The sequence below is a fragment of the Oncorhynchus clarkii genome, chromosome 19 (genome assembly GCF_045791955.1).
Source record: "Oncorhynchus clarkii lewisi isolate Uvic-CL-2024 chromosome 19, UVic_Ocla_1.0, whole genome shotgun sequence".
Classification (NCBI taxonomy): domain Eukaryota; kingdom Metazoa; phylum Chordata; class Actinopteri; order Salmoniformes; family Salmonidae; genus Oncorhynchus; species Oncorhynchus clarkii.
This window is the reverse complement of record NC_092165.1, coordinates 60,657,336-60,675,569: the sequence shown is the minus strand read 5'-3', so window position 1 is coordinate 60,675,569 and position 18,234 is coordinate 60,657,336. Positions and strand designations below refer to the sequence as shown.

General features: G+C 47.2%; 1 protein-coding gene across 5 annotated transcripts in view; it reads right to left on the bottom strand.

Annotated features, from left to right (window-relative positions):
- LOC139375446 (mitogen-activated protein kinase kinase kinase kinase 5) overlaps positions 1 to 18,234 on the bottom strand; it is a 98,141-nt gene that overhangs the window by 41,140 nt on the left and 38,767 nt on the right. For 3 of the 5 annotated variants that reach the window (XM_071117236.1, XM_071117238.1, XM_071117240.1), the window contains 7 exons: positions 14,995 to 15,053; positions 13,020 to 13,087; positions 9,029 to 9,067; positions 4,394 to 4,438; positions 4,249 to 4,291; positions 1,777 to 1,911; positions 35 to 110 (listed from right to left, as the gene is read on the bottom strand). In XM_071117236.1, coding sequence (XP_070973337.1) covers positions 35 to 110; positions 1,777 to 1,911; positions 4,249 to 4,291; positions 4,394 to 4,438; positions 9,029 to 9,067; positions 13,020 to 13,087; positions 14,995 to 15,053 — 465 coding nt within the window. The remainder of the gene's footprint in view (positions 1 to 34; positions 111 to 1,776; positions 1,912 to 4,248; positions 4,292 to 4,393; positions 4,439 to 9,028; positions 9,068 to 13,019; positions 13,088 to 14,994; positions 15,054 to 18,234) is intronic. The other 2 variants (XM_071117237.1, XM_071117239.1) reach the window with 1 other exon arrangement.

Genomic DNA, 18,234 nt, shown 5'->3' with positions numbered 1-18,234 from the left:
ATGTGTGTGTGTGTGTGTGTGTGTTTTAACTCACCAGGGTCCGAGGCTGTGGACAGTATACCAGGACTACTAACGCTGGCTGACAGGTAGTCAGGAGAGGGGTGCTCCACCTTACAATTAGAATGACCTTAATTAACTCAAGGTGGGGAAATTTGTTTAGCATTTTAGGCTTCACAACATCGTTGAAAACACAGAATATCACATAGAGTACAGTGCATTCGGAAAGTATTCAGACCCCTTGACGTATTCCACATTTTGTTACGTTACAGCATGAATTCTAAAAATGGATTAAAAACCAAAAAATCCTCAATCAACACACAATACCCCATAACGAAAACAGTTTCTATTTTATTTTAGCAAATGTATTACAAATAAAAACCAGAAATAGCTTATTTACATTCAGACTATTTGCTATGAGACTCAATTGAGCTCAGGTGCATCCTGTTTCCATTGATCATCCTTGAGATGTTTCTACAACTTGGAGTCCATCTGTGGTAAATTCAATTGATTGGACATGATTTGGAAAGGCATATAAGGTCCCACAGTTGACAGTGCATGCCAGAGCAAATACCAAGCCACGAGGTCGAAGGAACTGTCCATAGAGCTCAGAGACAGGATTGTGCCGAGACACTGATCTGGAGAAAGGTACCAAAACATTTCTGCAGCATTGAAGGTTCTCAGGAACACAGTGGCCTCCATCATTCATTAAAAGGAAGAAGTTTGGAACCACCAAGACTTTTCCCAAAGCTGGCCGCCTGGCAAACTGAGCAATCGGGGGAGAAGGGCCTTGGTCAGGGAGGTAAGCAAGAACCCGATGGTCACTCTGACAGAGCTCCAGAGTTCCTCTGTGGAGATGGTTGTCCTTCTGGAAGGTTGTCCCACCTCCGCAGCAAATCACCAATCAGGCACTTATGGTAGAGTGGCCAGACGGGAGCCACTCCTCAGTAAAAAGACATGGCAGCCTGCTTGGAGTTTGCCAAAAGGCACCTAAAGATTCTCTGGTCTGATGAAACCAAGATTGAACTCTTTGGCCTGAATGCCAAGCATCACGTACGGAGGAAACCTGGTACCATCCCTACCCTGAAGCGTGGTGGTGGTGGCAGCATCATGCTGTGAGGATGTTTTTCAGTGGCAGGGACTGGGAGACAGGATTGAGGGAAAGATGAACGGAGCAAAGTACAGAGAGCAAATGAAAACCTAGATGAAAACCTTCTCCAGAGCACTTAGGACCTCAGACTGGGGCGAAGGTTCACCTTCCAACACACAACGACCCTAAGCACACAGCCAAGACAACGCAGGAGTGGCTTCGGGACAAGTCTCTGGAGAGACCAGAAAGTAGCTGTGCAGCGACACTCCCCATCCAACCCGAGGGGACTTGCAGAGAAGAACAAGGGAAATACTCCCCAAATACAGGTGTCCCAAGCTTGTAGCGCCAAACCCAAGAAGACTTGAGGCTATAAATCGCTGACAAAAGTGCTTCAACAAAGTACTGAGTAAATGGTCTGAATACTAATGTAAATATGATTCTCCATTTTTATACATTTGCAAAAAAAAAAAACATTTTGCTTTGTCATTATGGGGTATTGTGATGTCATTATGGGGTATTGTGATGTCATTATGGGGTATTGTGTGTAGATTGATGAGGGGGTGGGGGGGAAACAAATCCATTTTAGAATAAGTCTGTAACTTAACAAAGTGAAGGGGTCTGAATACTTTCCAAATGCACCGTACCGTCAAACGTTGTAACAGAAAAAGCCATCAAACATAAACACATACCTTGTTGCCCTGCTCTGGGGTGCTCAGCCTCCGGGGGCCCAGGCCTGGGCTGCTCTCTGAGCCCGGGAACCTCCTCACCGTCAGACACCGCTCATCAGTCAGACCTAGCTCATCTGACAAACTGTTCAGTTGAGGCTGAGGGGGAGAGAAGTAGAGAGAGAGGAAGACGGGAGAGGGAGAATAGAGGAAGTAGTATGTGATGAAACCCCAGGACGAAACCCCAGGATATGATGAAACCCCAGTATATATTGAAACCCCAGTATATGTTGAAACCCCAGTATATGTTGAAACCCCAGTATGAAACCCCAGTATGAAACCCCAGTATATATTGAAACCCCAGTATGAAACCCCAGTATATATTGAAACCCCAGTATATATTGAAACCCCAGTATGAAACCCCAGTATGAAACCCCAGTATATATTGAAACCCCAGTATATATTGAAACCCCAGTATATATTGAAACCCCAGTATATATTGAAACCCCAGTATATATTGAAACCCCAGTATGAAACCCCAGTATATATTGAAACCCCAGTATGAAACCCCAGTATATATTGAAACCCCAGTATGAAACCCCAGTATATATTGAAACCCCAGTATGAAACCCCAGTATATATTGAAACCCCAGTATATGTTGAAACCCCAGTATATGTTGAAACCCCAGTATATATTGAAACCTCAGTATATATTGAAACCCCAGTATATATTGAACCCCCAGTATATATTGAAACCCCAGTATATATTGAACCCCCAGTATATATTGAAACCCCAGTATATATTGAAACCCCAGTATATGTTGAAACCCCAGTATATGTTGAAACCCCAGTATATGTTGAAACCCCAGTATATATTGAAACCCCAGTATATATTGAAACCCCAGTATATGTTGAAACCCCAGTATATTTTGAAACCCCAGTATATGTTGAAACCCCAGTATATGTTGAAACCCCAGTATGAAACCCCAGTATATATTGAAACCCCAGTATATATTGAAACCCCAGTATATATTGAACCCCCAGTATATATTGAACCCCCAGTATATATTGAACCCCCAGTATATATTGAAACCCCAGTATGAAACCCCAGTATATGATGAAACCCCAGTATGAAACCCCAGTATATATTGAAACCCCAGTATGAAACCCCAGTATATATTGAAACCCCAGTATATATTGAAACCCCAGTATATATTGAAACCCCAGTATATATTGAACCCCCAGTATATATTGAAACCCCAGTATGAAACCCCAGTATATATTGAAACCCCAGTATATATTGAAACCCCAGTATATTTTGAAACCCCAGTATATATAGAAACCCCAGTATATATTGAAACCCCAGTATATATTGAAACCCCAGTATATATTGAAACCCCAGTATGAAACCCCAGTATATATTGAAACCCCAGTATATGTTGAAACCCCAGTATGAAACCCCAGTATGTTTTGAAACCCCAGTATGAAACCCCAGTATGTTTTGAAACCCCAGTATGAAACCCCAGTATGTTTTGAAACCCCAGTATGAAACCCCAGTATATATTGAAACCCCAGTATATATTGAAACCCCAGTATATGTTGAAACCCCAGTATATATTGAACCCCCAGTATGAAACCCCAGTATATGTTGAAACCCCAGTATATATTGAAACCCCAGTATGAAACCCCAGTATATGATGAAACCCCAGTATGAAACCCCAGTATATATTGAAACCCCAGTATGAAACCCCAGTATGAAACCCCAGTATGAAACCCCAGTATGAAACCCCAGTATGAAACCCCAGTATATATTGAAACCCCAGTATATATTGAAACCCCAGTATATATTGAAACCCCAGTATGAAACCCCAGTATATATTGAAACCCCAGTATATATTGAAACCCCAGTATATGTTGAAACCTCAGTATATATTGAAACCTCAGTATATATTGAAACCCCAGTATATATTGAAACCCCAGTATATATTGAACCCCCAGTATATATTGAAACCCCAGTATATATTGAAACCCCAGTATATATTGAAACCCCAGTATATGTTGAAACCCCAGTATATGTTGAAACCCCAGTATATGTTGAAACCCCAGTATATGTTGAAACCCCAGTATATATTGAAACCCCAGTATATGTTGAAACCCCAGTATATGTTGAAACCCCAGTATGAAACCCCAGTATGAAACCCCAGTATGAAACCCCAGTATATATTGAAACCCCAGTATATATTGAAACCCCAGTATATATTGAAACCCCAGTATATATTGAACCCCCAGTATATATTGAAACCCCAGTATGAAACCCCAGTATATGATGAAACCCCAGTATGAAACCCCAGTATATATTGAAACCCCAGTATATATTGAAACCCCAGTATATATTGAAACCCCAGTATATATTGAAACCCCAGTATATATTGAAACCCCAGTATGAAACCCCAGTATATATTGAAACCCCAGTATATGCAGTGAATAAGGAGTTACCTTTGGCGGTAGAGGTGGTGGGATTCCATGCTTCAGGGTCGACCTAGAATTGGAGAAGATCAGACAGTCAGGCAGGGTGTGTGTGTGTGTGTGTGTGTGTGTGTGTGTGTGTGTGTGTGTGTGTGTGTGTGAGAGCAGCACTTACAGCTCCACGTCTTCAAAGGCGTCCTCCAGATGGGCCATATGTCCCCTGGGGGAAGACAGAGAGAATGACAGAGAACAGGGAGGTCAGAGAGGGGAGGAACAGGGAGGTCAGGGCTGGGGGGGAACAGGGAGGTCAGAGAGGGGAGGAACAGGGAGGTCAGAGAGGGGTGGAACAGGGAGGTCAGGGCTGGGGGGGAACAGGGAGGTCAGGGCTGGGGGGGAACAGGGAGGTCAGAGAGGGGTGGAACAGGGAGGTCAGAGAGGGGAGGAACAGGGAGGTCAGGGCTGGGGGGGAACAGGGAGGTCAGAGAGGGGTGGAACAGGGAGGTCAGAGAGGGGAGGAACAGGGAGGTCAGAGAGGGGAGGAACAGGGAGGTCAGAGAGGGGGGGAACAGGGAGGTCAGGGCTGGGGGGGAACAGGGAGGTCAGAGAGGGGGGGAACAGGGAGGTCAGAGAGGGGAGGAACAGGGAGGTCAGAGAGGGGAGGAACAGGGAGGTCAGAGAGGGGAGGAACAGGGAGGTCAGAGAGGGGAGGAACAGGGAGGTCAGAGAGGGGAGGAACAGGGAGGTCAGAGAGGGGAGGAACAGGGAGGTCAGAGAGGGGTGGAACAGGGAGGTCAGAGAGGGGAGGAACAGGGAGGTCAGAGAGGGGTGGAACAGGGAGGTCAGAGAGGGGAGGAACAGGGAGGTCAGGGCTGGGGGGAACAGGGAGGTCAGGGCTGGGGGGAACAGGGAGGTCAGGGCTGGGAGGAACAGGGAGGTCAGGGCTGGGAGGAACAGGGAGGTCAGGGCTGGGAGGAACAGGGAGGTCAGGGCTGGGAGGAACAGGGAGGTCAGGGCTGGGAGGAACAGGGAGGTCAGGGCTGGGAGGAACAGGGAGGTCAGGGCTGGGGGGAACAGGGAGGTCAGGGCTGGGGGGAACAGGGAGGTCAGGGCTGGGAGGAACAGGGAGGTCAGGGCTGGGAGGAACAGGGAGGTCAGGGCTGGGAGGAACAGGGAGGTCAGGGCTGGGAGGAACAGGGAGGTCAGGGCTGGGGGGAACAGGGAGGTCAGGGCTGGGAGGAACAGGGAGGTCAGGGCTGGGAGGAACAGGGAGGTCAGGGCTGGGAGGAACAGGGAGGTCAGGGCTGGGAGGAACAGGGAGGTCAGGGCTGGGAGGAACAGGGAGGTCAGGGCTGGGAGGAACAGGGAGGTCAGGGCTGGGAGGAACAGGGAGGTCAGGGCTGGGAGGAACAGGGAGGTCAGGGCTGGGGGGAACAGGGAGGTCAGGGCTGGGGGGAACAGGGAGGTCAGGGCTGGGAGGAACAGGGAGGTCAGGGCTGGGAGGAACAGGGAGGTCAGAGAGGGGAGGAACAGGGAGGTCAGAGAGGGGAGGAACAGGGAGGTCAGAGAGGGGAGGAACAGGGAGGTCAGAGAGGGGAGGAACAGGGAGGTCAGAGAGGGGAGGAACAGGGAGGTCAGAGAGGGGAGGAACAGGGAGGTCAGAGAGGGGAGAAACAGGGAGGTCAGAGAGGGGAGGAACAGGGAGGTCAGAGAGGGGAGGAACAGGGAGGTCAGAGAGGGGAGGAACAGGGAGGTCAGAGAGGGGTGGAACAGGGAGGTCAGAGAGGGGAGGAACAGGGAGGTCAGGGCTGGGGGGAACAGGGAGGTCAGGGCTGGGGGGAACAGGGAGGTCAGGGCTGGGAGGAACAGGGAGGTCAGGGCTGGGAGGAACAGGGAGGTCAGGGCTGGGAGGAACAGGGAGGTCAGGGCTGGGGGGAACAGGGAGTTCAGGGCTGGGGGGGGGGGGGGGGGGGGGGGTATAATGTTACCACCAGGGTTGTGGTCAATTCAATTTCAATTCAGAAAGTAAACCACATTCCAAATCTACAAGCATTGAAGAGAATTGGGATGTCAGTGTACTTCCTGAACTGACTGGAATTGAGCCCAACCCTGGTTTCCATGATGATGCTTATGAAGTAAATGACTCGTTCCTCAGAGAGAATAAGAGCCTGGACCCTCTGTGACTCAGAGAGAATAGGAGCCTGAGGCCTTATTTACATATGTTGCGCATGTACAAAAAATATACCCAAAACAGAAAAGTTGGCATTTATAAAAATGTAACTTGACGTGAGAATGTGCTTAGCTTTCCTCAAACTTTAGACCATGCATACGCACAGTTTGTAGTGGTTGAAGCATTGCAGCAGAAAGTAGACTAGTATTTTATGCAATTAGGTATATGACAAGCTAATTCATAAAAACAAAACAGGTAAATACAACAAGATACCATCATTTATTATTTATTTTTATCTTTATTTTGACAGGGAAGGACGCTGAGGCCAAGGTCTCTTTACAATTTGTCGTTAGTGATTATTTATATATATTTTTTTTAAATCTTTGCATTCTGAACTAGTTAGATATAGGCATCTGTTTCTATTTATTTCTATCTATTTCCATCTATTTCCCCATTTCAATTCCATGATCATTGAAGAATAAATTCATCTCTTTCGGATAGATTCATACTGGTGCAGTAGCCTGCAGTAGCCTGTAGTAGCCTGCAGTAGCCTGTAGTAGCCTGCAGTAGCCTGTAGTAGCCTGCAGTAGCCTGCAGTAGCCTGTAGTAGCCTGCAGTAGTCTGCAGTAGCCTGCAGTAGCCTGCAGTAGCCTGCAGTAGCCTGCAGTAGTCTGCAGTAGCCTGCAGTAGCCTGCAGTAGCCTGCAGTAGCCTGCAGTAGCCTGTAGTAGCCTGCAGTAGCCTGCAGTAGCCTGCAGTAGCCTGCAGTAGTCTGTAGTAGCCTGTAGTAGCCTGCAGTAGCCTGCAGTAGCCTGCAGTAGCCTGTAGTAGCCTGCAGTAGCCTGCAGTAGCCTGTAGTAGCCTGCAGTAGTCTGCAGTAGCCTGCAGTAGCCTGCAGTAGCCTGCAGTAGCCTGTAGTAGCCTGCAGTAGCCTGCAGTAGCCTGCAGTAGCCTGCAGTAGCCTGTAGTAGCCTGTAGTAGCCTGCAGTAGCCTGCAGGCCTAGAACGTTCCATCGCTCATTTAATTGGACCCACTTTACAGTAAATAGATTAAACTACTTCAAGTATTTTTTCTTTATGCGAACTTCTCAAGTAAACAATATTTAAATTTAGAAATACAATACATACTTTCACAACGATTGCAGAATAAATACCTCATCTTTTCTGGCTATGATGGATTCATATTTCCCAAGAAGCGTTAGCCTACTACAATTTACCGTGCGCATCTCATTTAAACTGGGTCTATTAGATAGGGCACTAGTTCAAGTATTTTGCGACTCTGAAACACAGTAGAACTTAACAGATGAACAGACAGTTGATCTTGTATGTAGGCTACCACTGTAACTAGTTTTACATCCTGTTGGTTCTAAGTGTGTAGGCTACCACTGTAACTAGTTTTACATCCTGTTGGTTCTAAGTGTGTAGGCTACCACTGTAACTAGTTTACATTATGTTGGTTCTAAGTGTGTAGGCTACCACTGTAACTAGTTTTACATCCTGTTGGTTCTAAGTGTGTAGGCTACCACTGTAACTAGTTTTACATCCTGTTGGTTCTAAGTGTGTAGGCTACCACTGTAACTAGTTTAACATCCTGTTGGTTCTAAGTGTGTAGGCTACCACTGTAACTAGTTTACATTATGTTGGTTCTAAGTGTGTAGGCTACCACTGTAACTAGTTTTACATCCTGTTGGTTCTAAGTGTGTAGGCTACCACTGTAACTAGTTTTACATCCTGTTGGTTCTAAGTGTGTAGGCTACCACTGTAACTAGTTTAACATCCTGTTGGTTCTAAGTGTGTAGGCTACCACTGTAACTAGTTTACATTATGTTGGTTCTAAGTGTGTAGGATACCACTGTAACTAGTTTACATTATGTTGGTTCTAAGTGTGTAGGCTACCACTGTAACTAGTTTTACATCCTGTTGGTTCTAAGTGTGTAGGATACCACTGTAACTAGTTTACATTATGTTGGTTCTAAGTGTGTAGGCTACCACTGTAACTAGTTTACATCCTGTTGGTTCTAAGTGTGTAGGCTACCACTGTAACTAGTTTACATTATGTTGGTTCTAAGTGTGTAGGCTACCACTGTAACTAGTTTACTTCCTGTTGGTTCTAAGTGTGTAGGCTACCACTGTAACTAGTTTACTTCCTGTTGGTTCTAAGTGTGTAGGCTACCACTGTAACTAATTTAACATTCTGTTTCAGAACTCGCGGGCGGTGCTGCATATTTAGATTGGTGAAAAAGTTACCAAAAACATTGTTGAATTGAAACGATTGGGTTTACAGGTCCACAACAGGGTGGTGGGTTTTACAGCTACGTTAGAGCACGGCAGGGCATCAGGATGGGTATGAACGGAGCAGGGTGGCACGGAGCAGGGTGGCACATAGCCAGGCCGCAGCACATCGGCTGCCTTTAACCCCATCGGCCAGACTGCCATCACAACAGCGAGTGGAGTGGAGTGGGTCAATGGCATCCTACAACAGGACACTCAAGTTGCCTCCCCCATTAGCACCCTTTTCCCTATGTAGTGCACTACTTTTGACCGGGGCATATTGGGTTCATACTGACTCTGGTCAAAAGTAGGGCACTAAATAGGGAATAGAGTGCCATTGAGGAAAACATACACAGGGTGTTGTTAGTGTTACCGTTGGAACAACTCGTCCTCAACGCTTTTCAGAAGGCTCCTTCGGATGGACAGGCGAAGAAGAGAGCAACAGAGAGAAAGGACAGGAGAAGAAGAGAGCAACGGAGAGGAAGGACAGGAGAAGAAGAGAGCAACAGAGAGAAAGGACAGGAGAAGAAGAGAGCAACAGAGAGAAAGGACAGGCGAAGAAGAGAGCAACAGAGAGAAAGGACAGGCGAAGAAGAGAGCAACGGAGAGGAAGGACAGGCGAAGAAGAGAGCAACGGAGAGGAAGGACAGGAGAAGAAGAGAGCAACGGAGAGGAAGGACAGGAGAAGAAGAGAGCAACATAGAGGAAGGACAGGAGAAGAAGAGAGCAACAGAGAGAAAGGACAGGCGAAGAAGAGAGCAACGGAGAGGAAGGACAGGAGAAGAAGAGAGCAACGGAGAGGAAGGACAGGCGAAGAAGAGAGCAACGGAGAGGAAGGACAGGCGAAGAAGAGAGCAACGGAGAGGAAGGACAGGCGAAGAAGAGAGCAACGGAGAGGAAGGACAGGCGAAGAAGAGAGCAACGGAGAGGAAGGACAGGCGAAGAAGAGAGCAACGGAGAGGAAGGACAGGAGAAGAAGAGAGCAACGGAGAGGAAGGACAGGAGAAGAAGAGAGCAACAGAGAGAAAGGACAGGAGGAGAAGAGAGCAACGGAGAGGAAGGACAGGAGAAGAAGAGAGCAACGGAGAGGAAGGACAGGAGAAGAAGAGAGCAACGGAGAGGAAGGACAGGCGAAGAAGAGAGCAACGGAGAGGAAGGACAGGCGAAGAAGAGAGCAACGGAGAGGAAGGACAGGAGAAGAAGAGAGCAACGGAGAGGAAGGACAGGCGAAGAAGAGAGCAACGGAGAGGAAGGACAGGCGAAGAAGAGAGCAACGGAGAGGAAGGACAGGAGAAGAAGAGAGCAACGGAGAGGAAGGACAGGAGAAGAAGAGAGCAACAGAGAGGAAGGACAGGAGGAGAAGAGAGCAACGGAGAGGAAGGACAGGAGAAGAAGAGAGCAACGGAGAGGAAGGACAGGAGAAGAAGAGAGCAACGGAGAGGAAGGACAGGCGAAGAAGAGAGCAACGGAGAGGAAGGACAGGAGAAGAAGAGAGCAACGGAGAGGAAGGAAGGAGAAGAAGAAAACAAAAAGAAAACAAAAAGGACAGTCAAAGCACGTGGACGGACAAGAACCTTGCTCTTTCACAACTTGGTACAAACACGCCAGACTACAGGGAGACAGGTAGGCGTGTACGGTCAAAGGTCATGCTTTGAGAAGAGAACAGGGTAGCTAGCTCCACACAGACTAAGGTGAAATGGAAACAGGTCAGTCCAGGGGTGTCAAAAATTCATTCCCGTTAAGTTATCTAGTGTATATTTAGTCATTTATTTTCTATTTTGGATCCAATTAAGATCTAGACAACAAGGTGAGGGGGACTGATCAGTGACCTGTGGTCATAAAGCGTCTCAGTGTAGGAGTGCTGATCTAGGATCAGGTCCCTCGCTGTCCATATAACCTCATTATGATCTAGGATCAGGTACCTCGCTGTCCATATAACTTCATCATGATCTAGGATCAGGTCCCTCGCTGTCCATATAACCTCATCATGATCTAGGATCAGGTCCCTCGCTGTCCATATAACCTCATCATGATCTAGGATCAGGTCCCTCGCTGTCCATATAACCTCATTATGATCTAGGATCAGGTCCCTCGCTGTCCATATAACCTCATTATGATCTAGGATCAGGTCCCTCGCTGTCCATATAACCTCATTATGATCTAGGATCAGGTCCCTCGCTGTCCATATAACCTCATTATGATCTAGGATCAGGTCCCTCGCTGTCCATATAACCTCATTATGACCTAGGATCAGGTCCCACGCTGTCCATATAACCTTATTCATTATGATCTAGGATCAGGTCCCACGCTGTCCATATAACCTTATTCATTATGATCTAGGATCAGGTCCCTCGCTGTCCATATAACCTCATTATGATCTAGGATCAGGTCCCTCGCTGTCCATATAACCTCATTATGATCTAGGATCAGGTCCCTCGCTGTCCATATAACCTCATTATGATCTAGGATCAGGTCCCACGCTGTCCATATAACCTCATTATGATCTAGGATCAGGTCCCACGCTGTCCATATAACCTTATTCATTATGATCTAGGATCAGGTCCCTCGCTGTCCATATAACCTCATTATGATCTAGGATCAGGTCCCACGCTGTCCATATAACCTCATTATGATCTAGGATCAGGTCCCTCGCTGTCCATATAACATTATGATCTAGGATCAGGTTCCACGCTGTCCATATAACCTCATCATGATCTAGGATCAGGTCCCTCGCTGTCCATATAACCTCATTATGATCTAGGATCAGGTCCCACGCTGTCCATATAACCTCATTCATTATGATCTAGGATCAGGTCCCTCGCTGTCCATATAACCTCATTATGATCTAGGATCAGGTCCAACGCTGTCCATATAACCTCATTATGATCTAGGATCAGGTCCCTCGCTGTCCATATAACACTATGATCTAGGATCAGGTCCCACGCTGTCCATATAACCTCATTATGATCGAGGATCAGTTCCCTCGCTGTCCATATAACATTATGATCTAGGATCAGGTTCCACGCTGTCCATATAACCTCATCATGATCTAGGATCAGGTCCCTCGCTGTCCATATAACCTCATTATGATCTAGGATCAGGTCCCTCGCTGTCCATATAACACTATGATCTAGGATCAGGTCCCTCGCTGTCCATATAACATTATGATCTAGGATCAGGTCCCTCGCTGTCCATATAACCTCATTCATTATGATCTAGGATCAGGTCCCACGCTGTCCATATAACCTCGTTATGATCTAGGATCAGGTCCCTCGCTGTCCATATAACCTCATTATGATCTAGGATCAGGTCACTCGCTGTCCATTTAACCTCATTATGATCTAGGATCAGGTCCCTCGCTGTCCATATAACCTCGTTATGATCTAGGATCAGGTCCCTCGCTGTCCATATAACCTCATCATGATCTAGGATCAGGTCCCTCGCTGTCCATATAACCTCATTATGATCTAGGATCAGGTCCCTCGCTGTCCATATAACCTCATTATGATCTAGGATCAGGTCCCTCGCTGTCCATATAACCTCATTATGATCTAGGATCAGGTCCCACGCTGTCCATATAACCTCATTCATTATGATCTAAAGGGGAAAACTGGTCCTAGATGAGCACTCTTATTGTAAGTAGCTTTATGGGTACAGTCCCTGATCAAATCAAATACAAGGGAGAAGTGAAAACATGCAGCCCGCCCTTGACCACTTGACCCTCCGTGGAATGATCCCTGTAGTGTGGGCTAGTCTTACAGCCAGGGTGAAGCAGGGAGGTTTCACAAAATTATTCACACAACAAAACTCAGTAAAAGTTCAAAACCTACTTAACACCTATAAAAATACAAAACAGAGCAGAGTATATGATTTACAGATGTATTGATTACTAAAATGTATTGATTACTAAAGGTATTGATTACTAAAAGGTATTGATTACTAAAAGGTATTGATTACTAAAAGGTATTGATTACTAAAGGTATTGATAACTAAAGGTATTGATTACTAATGCCAGGGCTCTTGTGCTGTCCTGTGTACCCATGGTCTAATGGAGAGGAACCATCCCACTCTCTTAAAAAAATTGTTGTTGGGTGCGTAAAACCAGCCAAAAATGTAATGAGTCCACATTAAAAAAATATATACATATTACCTCTTGTTTTGGTTTATCTAGCTTTATTTGACATATTTGTAAGTGTGGAGGGAGACATTCCATTTTGTCTTAACCATGGTGGTATTCAGTAGTCGCATGGCAGACTCACATTGGACCAGACAAGACAGGAGACAGCCGCAGCCAGCTAAAAACTGAAGCCTGGAGCCATTTAACGGAGGCGTTCCCATGACGATGGTTACCACGGGGTTCTTACCTGGTCGTGATGCCTCCCTCTGCGAATGGGCTCCAGGGGGAGGGGAAGTCGCTCTGTTTAGTCACATCCTGGAAAGACCACGGCAATAACAAACAAGACAGTTAGTTCCATAACACCAGGGGCTGCGTAGAAAATGGCACCCTATAGAGTAGTGAACAACCTTCGACAAAGGCTTTTGTGTATAAAAAAAACTAAAACAACAGGTGTAGACCTTACTGAGATGCTTACTTAAAAGCCCTTAACCAACAATGCAGTTATAAGATAAGTACAACATTTAAAACAATAACAGTAAGAAATCATTAACGAACAGCAGTAAAATAACAGTAGCGAGGCTTTATACAGGGTATTACGGTACAGAGTCAATGTGGAGGCTATATACAGGGTATTACGGTACAGAGTCAATGTGGAGGCTATATACAGGGTATTACGGTACAGAGTCAATGTGGAGGCTATATACAGGGTATTACGGTACAGGGTCAATGTGGAGGCTATATACAGGGTATTACAGTACAGAGTCAATGTGGAGACTATATACAGGGGGTACCGCTACAGAGTCAATGTGGAGGCTATATACAGGGTGTTACGGTACAGAGTCAATGTGGAGGCTATATACAGGGGGTACCAGTACAGAGTCAATGTGGAGGCTATATACAGGGGGTACCGGTACAGAGTCAATGTGGAGGCTATATACAGGGGGGGTACCGGTACAGAGTCAATGTGGAGGCTATATACAGGGTATTACGGTACAGAGTCAATGTGGAGGCTATATACAGGGTATTACGGTACAGAGTCAATGTGGAGGCTATATACAGGGTATTACGGTACAGAGTCAATGTGGAGGCTATATACAGGGTATTACGGTACAGAGTCAATGTGGAGGCTATATACAGGGGGTACCGGTACAGAGTCAATGTGGAGGCTATATACAGGGGGGGTACCGGTACAGAGTCAATGTGGAGGCTATATACAGGGTATTACGGTACAGAGTCAATGTGGAGGCTATATACAGGGGGGGTACCGGTACAGAGTCAATGTGGAGGCTATATACAGGGTATTACGGTACAGAGTCAATGTGAAGGCTATATACAGGGGGTACCGGTACAGGGTCAATGTGGAGGCTATATACAGGGTATTACAGTACAGAGTCAATGTGGAGACTATATACAGGGGGTACCGCTACAGAGTCAATGTGGAGGCTATATACAGGGTGTTACGGTACAGAGTCAATGTGGAGGCTATATACAGGGGGTACCAGTACAGAGTCAATGTGGAGGCTATATACAGGGTGTTACAGTACAGAGTCAATGTGGAGGCTATATACAGGGTATATACAGGGTATTACGGTACAGAGTCAATGTGGCTATATACAGGGTATTACGGTACAGAGTCAATGTGGAGGCTATATACAGGGTATTACAGTACAGAGTCAATGTGGAGGCTATATACAGGGTATTACGGTACAGAGTCAATGTGGAGGCTATATACAGGGTATTACGGTACAGAGTCAATGTGGAGGCTATATACAGGGGGTACCAGTACAGAGTCAATGTGGAGGCTATATACAGGGTATTACGGTACAGAGTCAATGTGGAGGCTATATACAGGGGGTACCGGTACAGAGTCAATGTGGAGGCTATATTACAGGGGGTACCGGTACAGAGTCAATGTGGAGGCTATATACAGGGTATTACGGTACATAGTCAATGTGGAGGCTATATACAGGGTGTTACGGTACAGAGTCAATGCAGGCTGAGTCTGAAATGGCACCCCATACGCTAGTCAAAAGTACTTCCACTATAGAGGGAATAGGGGGCCATTTTGGATGCCCTCACATTCCTTTTATTTTGAGGGAATTTTACAAATCACTTCCTGACCAACGTTTGAGAGAAATACGGCTGATAAAACAGTACGGGAAAGAGAAGTAAAAATCACAAATAACCAATGAAATTGCTTATGTAATATTAAATATATTCACCATTTCAGTGTGAGCCTCCGTTTCCTTCCTCAGTGGAGGTTCAAACTTCACTTTATCAACTGTGGAGGAGAGAAGAAGGCTTTGAAGAAGTGGCATTGAGACATTACACACTCCGGTCAGTAGGGGGAGCCAGATCCCAACACTCACAACCATCACAACAAACCATACCAGTATCCTTAATGCATCAACACTGAGTAAATCCTTTAAGACACCGACTGATCTTAGACCAGTTTCGCATTTTTCCAACTAATGGTTGAGGTTAGGTTGTGGTGAGGGGAAACTCATCCTAGATCTGCACACAACACTAAGGGCAGGCCAGGCTCTCTCCGTTAATTAGGATCTCACATTCAGGCACTATGTGAGTCCCAAAATGGCACCCGATAGAGAGCATCACTTTTAACCAAGGTTCTCTGGTAGAATAAAGATCCATTTCTGACATGCCTTGTTCGAATGCTTCCTTCCCTCCCTCCCACTGTGGCCCCTCCTGATGAGTTCAGATTTTTGTGGCCCCTACCCCCACTCTATATTATCAGAGCGTCAGGCATTATCACCTGTAGCCCAACTGATGCAGCATAGTGGCTGTACATAAAGGGAAAGTGGTCATATCTAGTCAGTTGTACAACTGAATGCATTCAACTGAAATGCGTCTTCCGCTTTTAACCCAACACCTCTGAATCAAGAGAGGTGCGGAGGAGGGCTGGCTTTAAATCAACATCCACGTCATCGGTGCCCGAGGGAACAGTAGGTTTAACTGCCTTGCTCAGGGGCAGAACGACAGATGTTTTTACCTTGTCAGCTAAATGAATAGGCTGAAGCATTGTCTATCTGCATTAACCCCATTGGACACAACATCCTGATTGTTATTATAAATAACCATTTGAATTTAAGGCGCCCTGTTTTCCCACCTGTTTTCCCATGAAGGCGCCCTGTTTTCCCATTAAGGCGCCCTGTTTTCCCATTAAGGCGCCCTGTTTTCCCATTAAGGCGCCCTGTTTTCCCATTAAGGCGCCCTGTTTTCCCATTAAGGCGCCCTGTTTTCCCATTAAGGCGCCCTGTTTTCCCATTAAGGCGCCCTGTTTTCCCATTAAGGCGCCCTGTTTTCCCATTAAGGCGCCCTGTTTTCCCATTAAGGCGCCCTGTTTTCCCATTAAGGCGCCCTGTTTTCCCATTAAGGCGCCCTGTTTTCCCATTAAGGCGCCCTGTTTTCCCATTAAGGCGCCCTGTTTTCCCATTAAGGCGCCCTGTTTTCCCATTAAGGCGCCCTGTTTTCCCATTAAGGCGCCCTGTTTTCCCATTAAGGCGCCCTGTTTTCCCATTAAGGCGCCCTGTTTTCCCATTAAGGCGCCCTGTTTTCCCATTAAGGCGCCCTGTTTTCCCATGAAGGCGCCCTGTTTTCCCATGAAGGCGCCCTGTTTTCCCATGAAGGCGCCCTGTTTTCCCATTAAGGCGCCCTGTTTTCCCATTAAGGCGCCCTGTTTTCCCATTAAGGCGCCCTGTTTTCCCATTAAGGCGCCCTGTTTTCCCCTTAAGGCGCCCTGTTTTCCCACCTGTTTTCCCATGAAGGCGCCCTGTTTTCCCCTTAAGGCGCCCTGTTTTCCCATTAAGGCGCCCTGTTTTCCCATTAAGGCGCCCTGTTTTCCCATTAAGGCGCCCTGTTTTCCCATTAAGGCGCCCTGTTTTCCCATTAAGGCGCCCTGTTTTCCCATTAAGGCGCCCTGTTTTCCCATTAAGGCGCCCTGTTTTCCCCTTAAGGCACCCTGTTTTCCCTCCTGTTTTCCCATTAAGGCGCCCTGTTTTCCCATTAAGGCGCCCTGTTTTCCCATTAAGGCGCCCTGTTTTCCCATTAAGGCGCCCTGTTTTCCCCTTAAGGCACCCTGTTTTCCCTCCTGTTTTCCCATTAAGGCGCCCTGTTTTCCCATGAAGGCGCCCTGTTTTCCCATGAAGGCGCCCTGTTTTCCCATGAAGGCGCCCTGTTTTCCCATGAAGGCGCCCTGTTTTCCCATGAAGGCGCCCTGTTTTCCCATGAAGGCGCCCTGTTTTCCCATGAAGGCGCCCTGTTTTCCCATTAAGGCGCCCTGTTTTCCCATTAAGGCGCCCTGTTTTCCCATTAAGGCGCCCTGTTTTCCCATTAAGGCGCCCTGTTTTCCCATTAAGGCGCCCTGTTTTCCCATTAAGGCGCCCTGTTTTCCCATTAAGGCGCCCTGTTTTCCCATTAAGGCGCCCTGTTTTCCCATTAAGGCGCCCTGTTTTCCCATTAAGGCGCCCTGTTTTCCCATTAAGGCGCCCTGTTTTCCCATTAAGGCGCCCTGTTTTCCCATTAAGGCGCCCTGTTTTCCCATTAAGGCGCCCTGTTTTCCCATTAAGGCGCCCTGTTTTCCCATTAAGGCGCCCTGTTGCCCCATTAAGGCGCCCTGTTGTCCCATTAAGGCGCCCTGTTGTCCCATTAAGGCGCCCTGTTGTCCCATTAAGGCGCCCTGTTGTCCCATTAAGGCGCCCTGTTGTCCCATTAAGGCGCCCTGTTGTCCCATTAAGGCGCCCTGTTGTCCCATTAAGGCGCCCTGTTTTCCCTCCTGTTTTCCCATTAAGGCGCCCTGTTTTCCCATTAAGGCGCCCTGTTTTCCCTCCTGTTGTCCTGTTGTCCCGCCCTGTTGTCCCATTAAGGCGCCCTGTTTTCCCATTAAGGCGCCCTGTTTTCCCTCCTGTTTTCCCATTAAGGCGCCCTGTTTTCCCATTAAGGCGCCCTGTTGTCCCATTAAGGCGCCCTGTTGTCCCATTAAGGCGCCCTGTTGTCCCATTAAGGCGCCCTGTTGTCCCATTAAGGCGCCCTGTTGTCCCATTAAGGCGCCCTGTTGTCCCATTAAGGCGCCCTGTTGTCCCATTAAGGCGCCCTGTTGTCCCATTAAGGCGCCCTGTTGTCCCATTAAGGCGCCCTGTTTTCCCATTAAGGCGCCCTGTTTTCCCTCCTGTTTTCCCATTAAGGCGCCCTGTTTTCCCATTAAGGCGCCCTGTTTTCCCATTAAGGCGCCCTGTTTTCCCATTAAGGCGCCCTGTTGTCCCATTAAGGCGCCCTGTTGTCCCATTAAGGCGCCCTGTTGTCCCATTAAGGCGCCCTGTTGTCCCATTAAGGCGCCCTGTTGTCCCATTAAGGCGCCCTGTTGTCCCATTAAGGCGCCCTGTTTTCCCATTAAGGCGCCCTGTTTTCCCTCCTGTTTTCCCATTAAGGCGCCCTGTTTTCCCTCC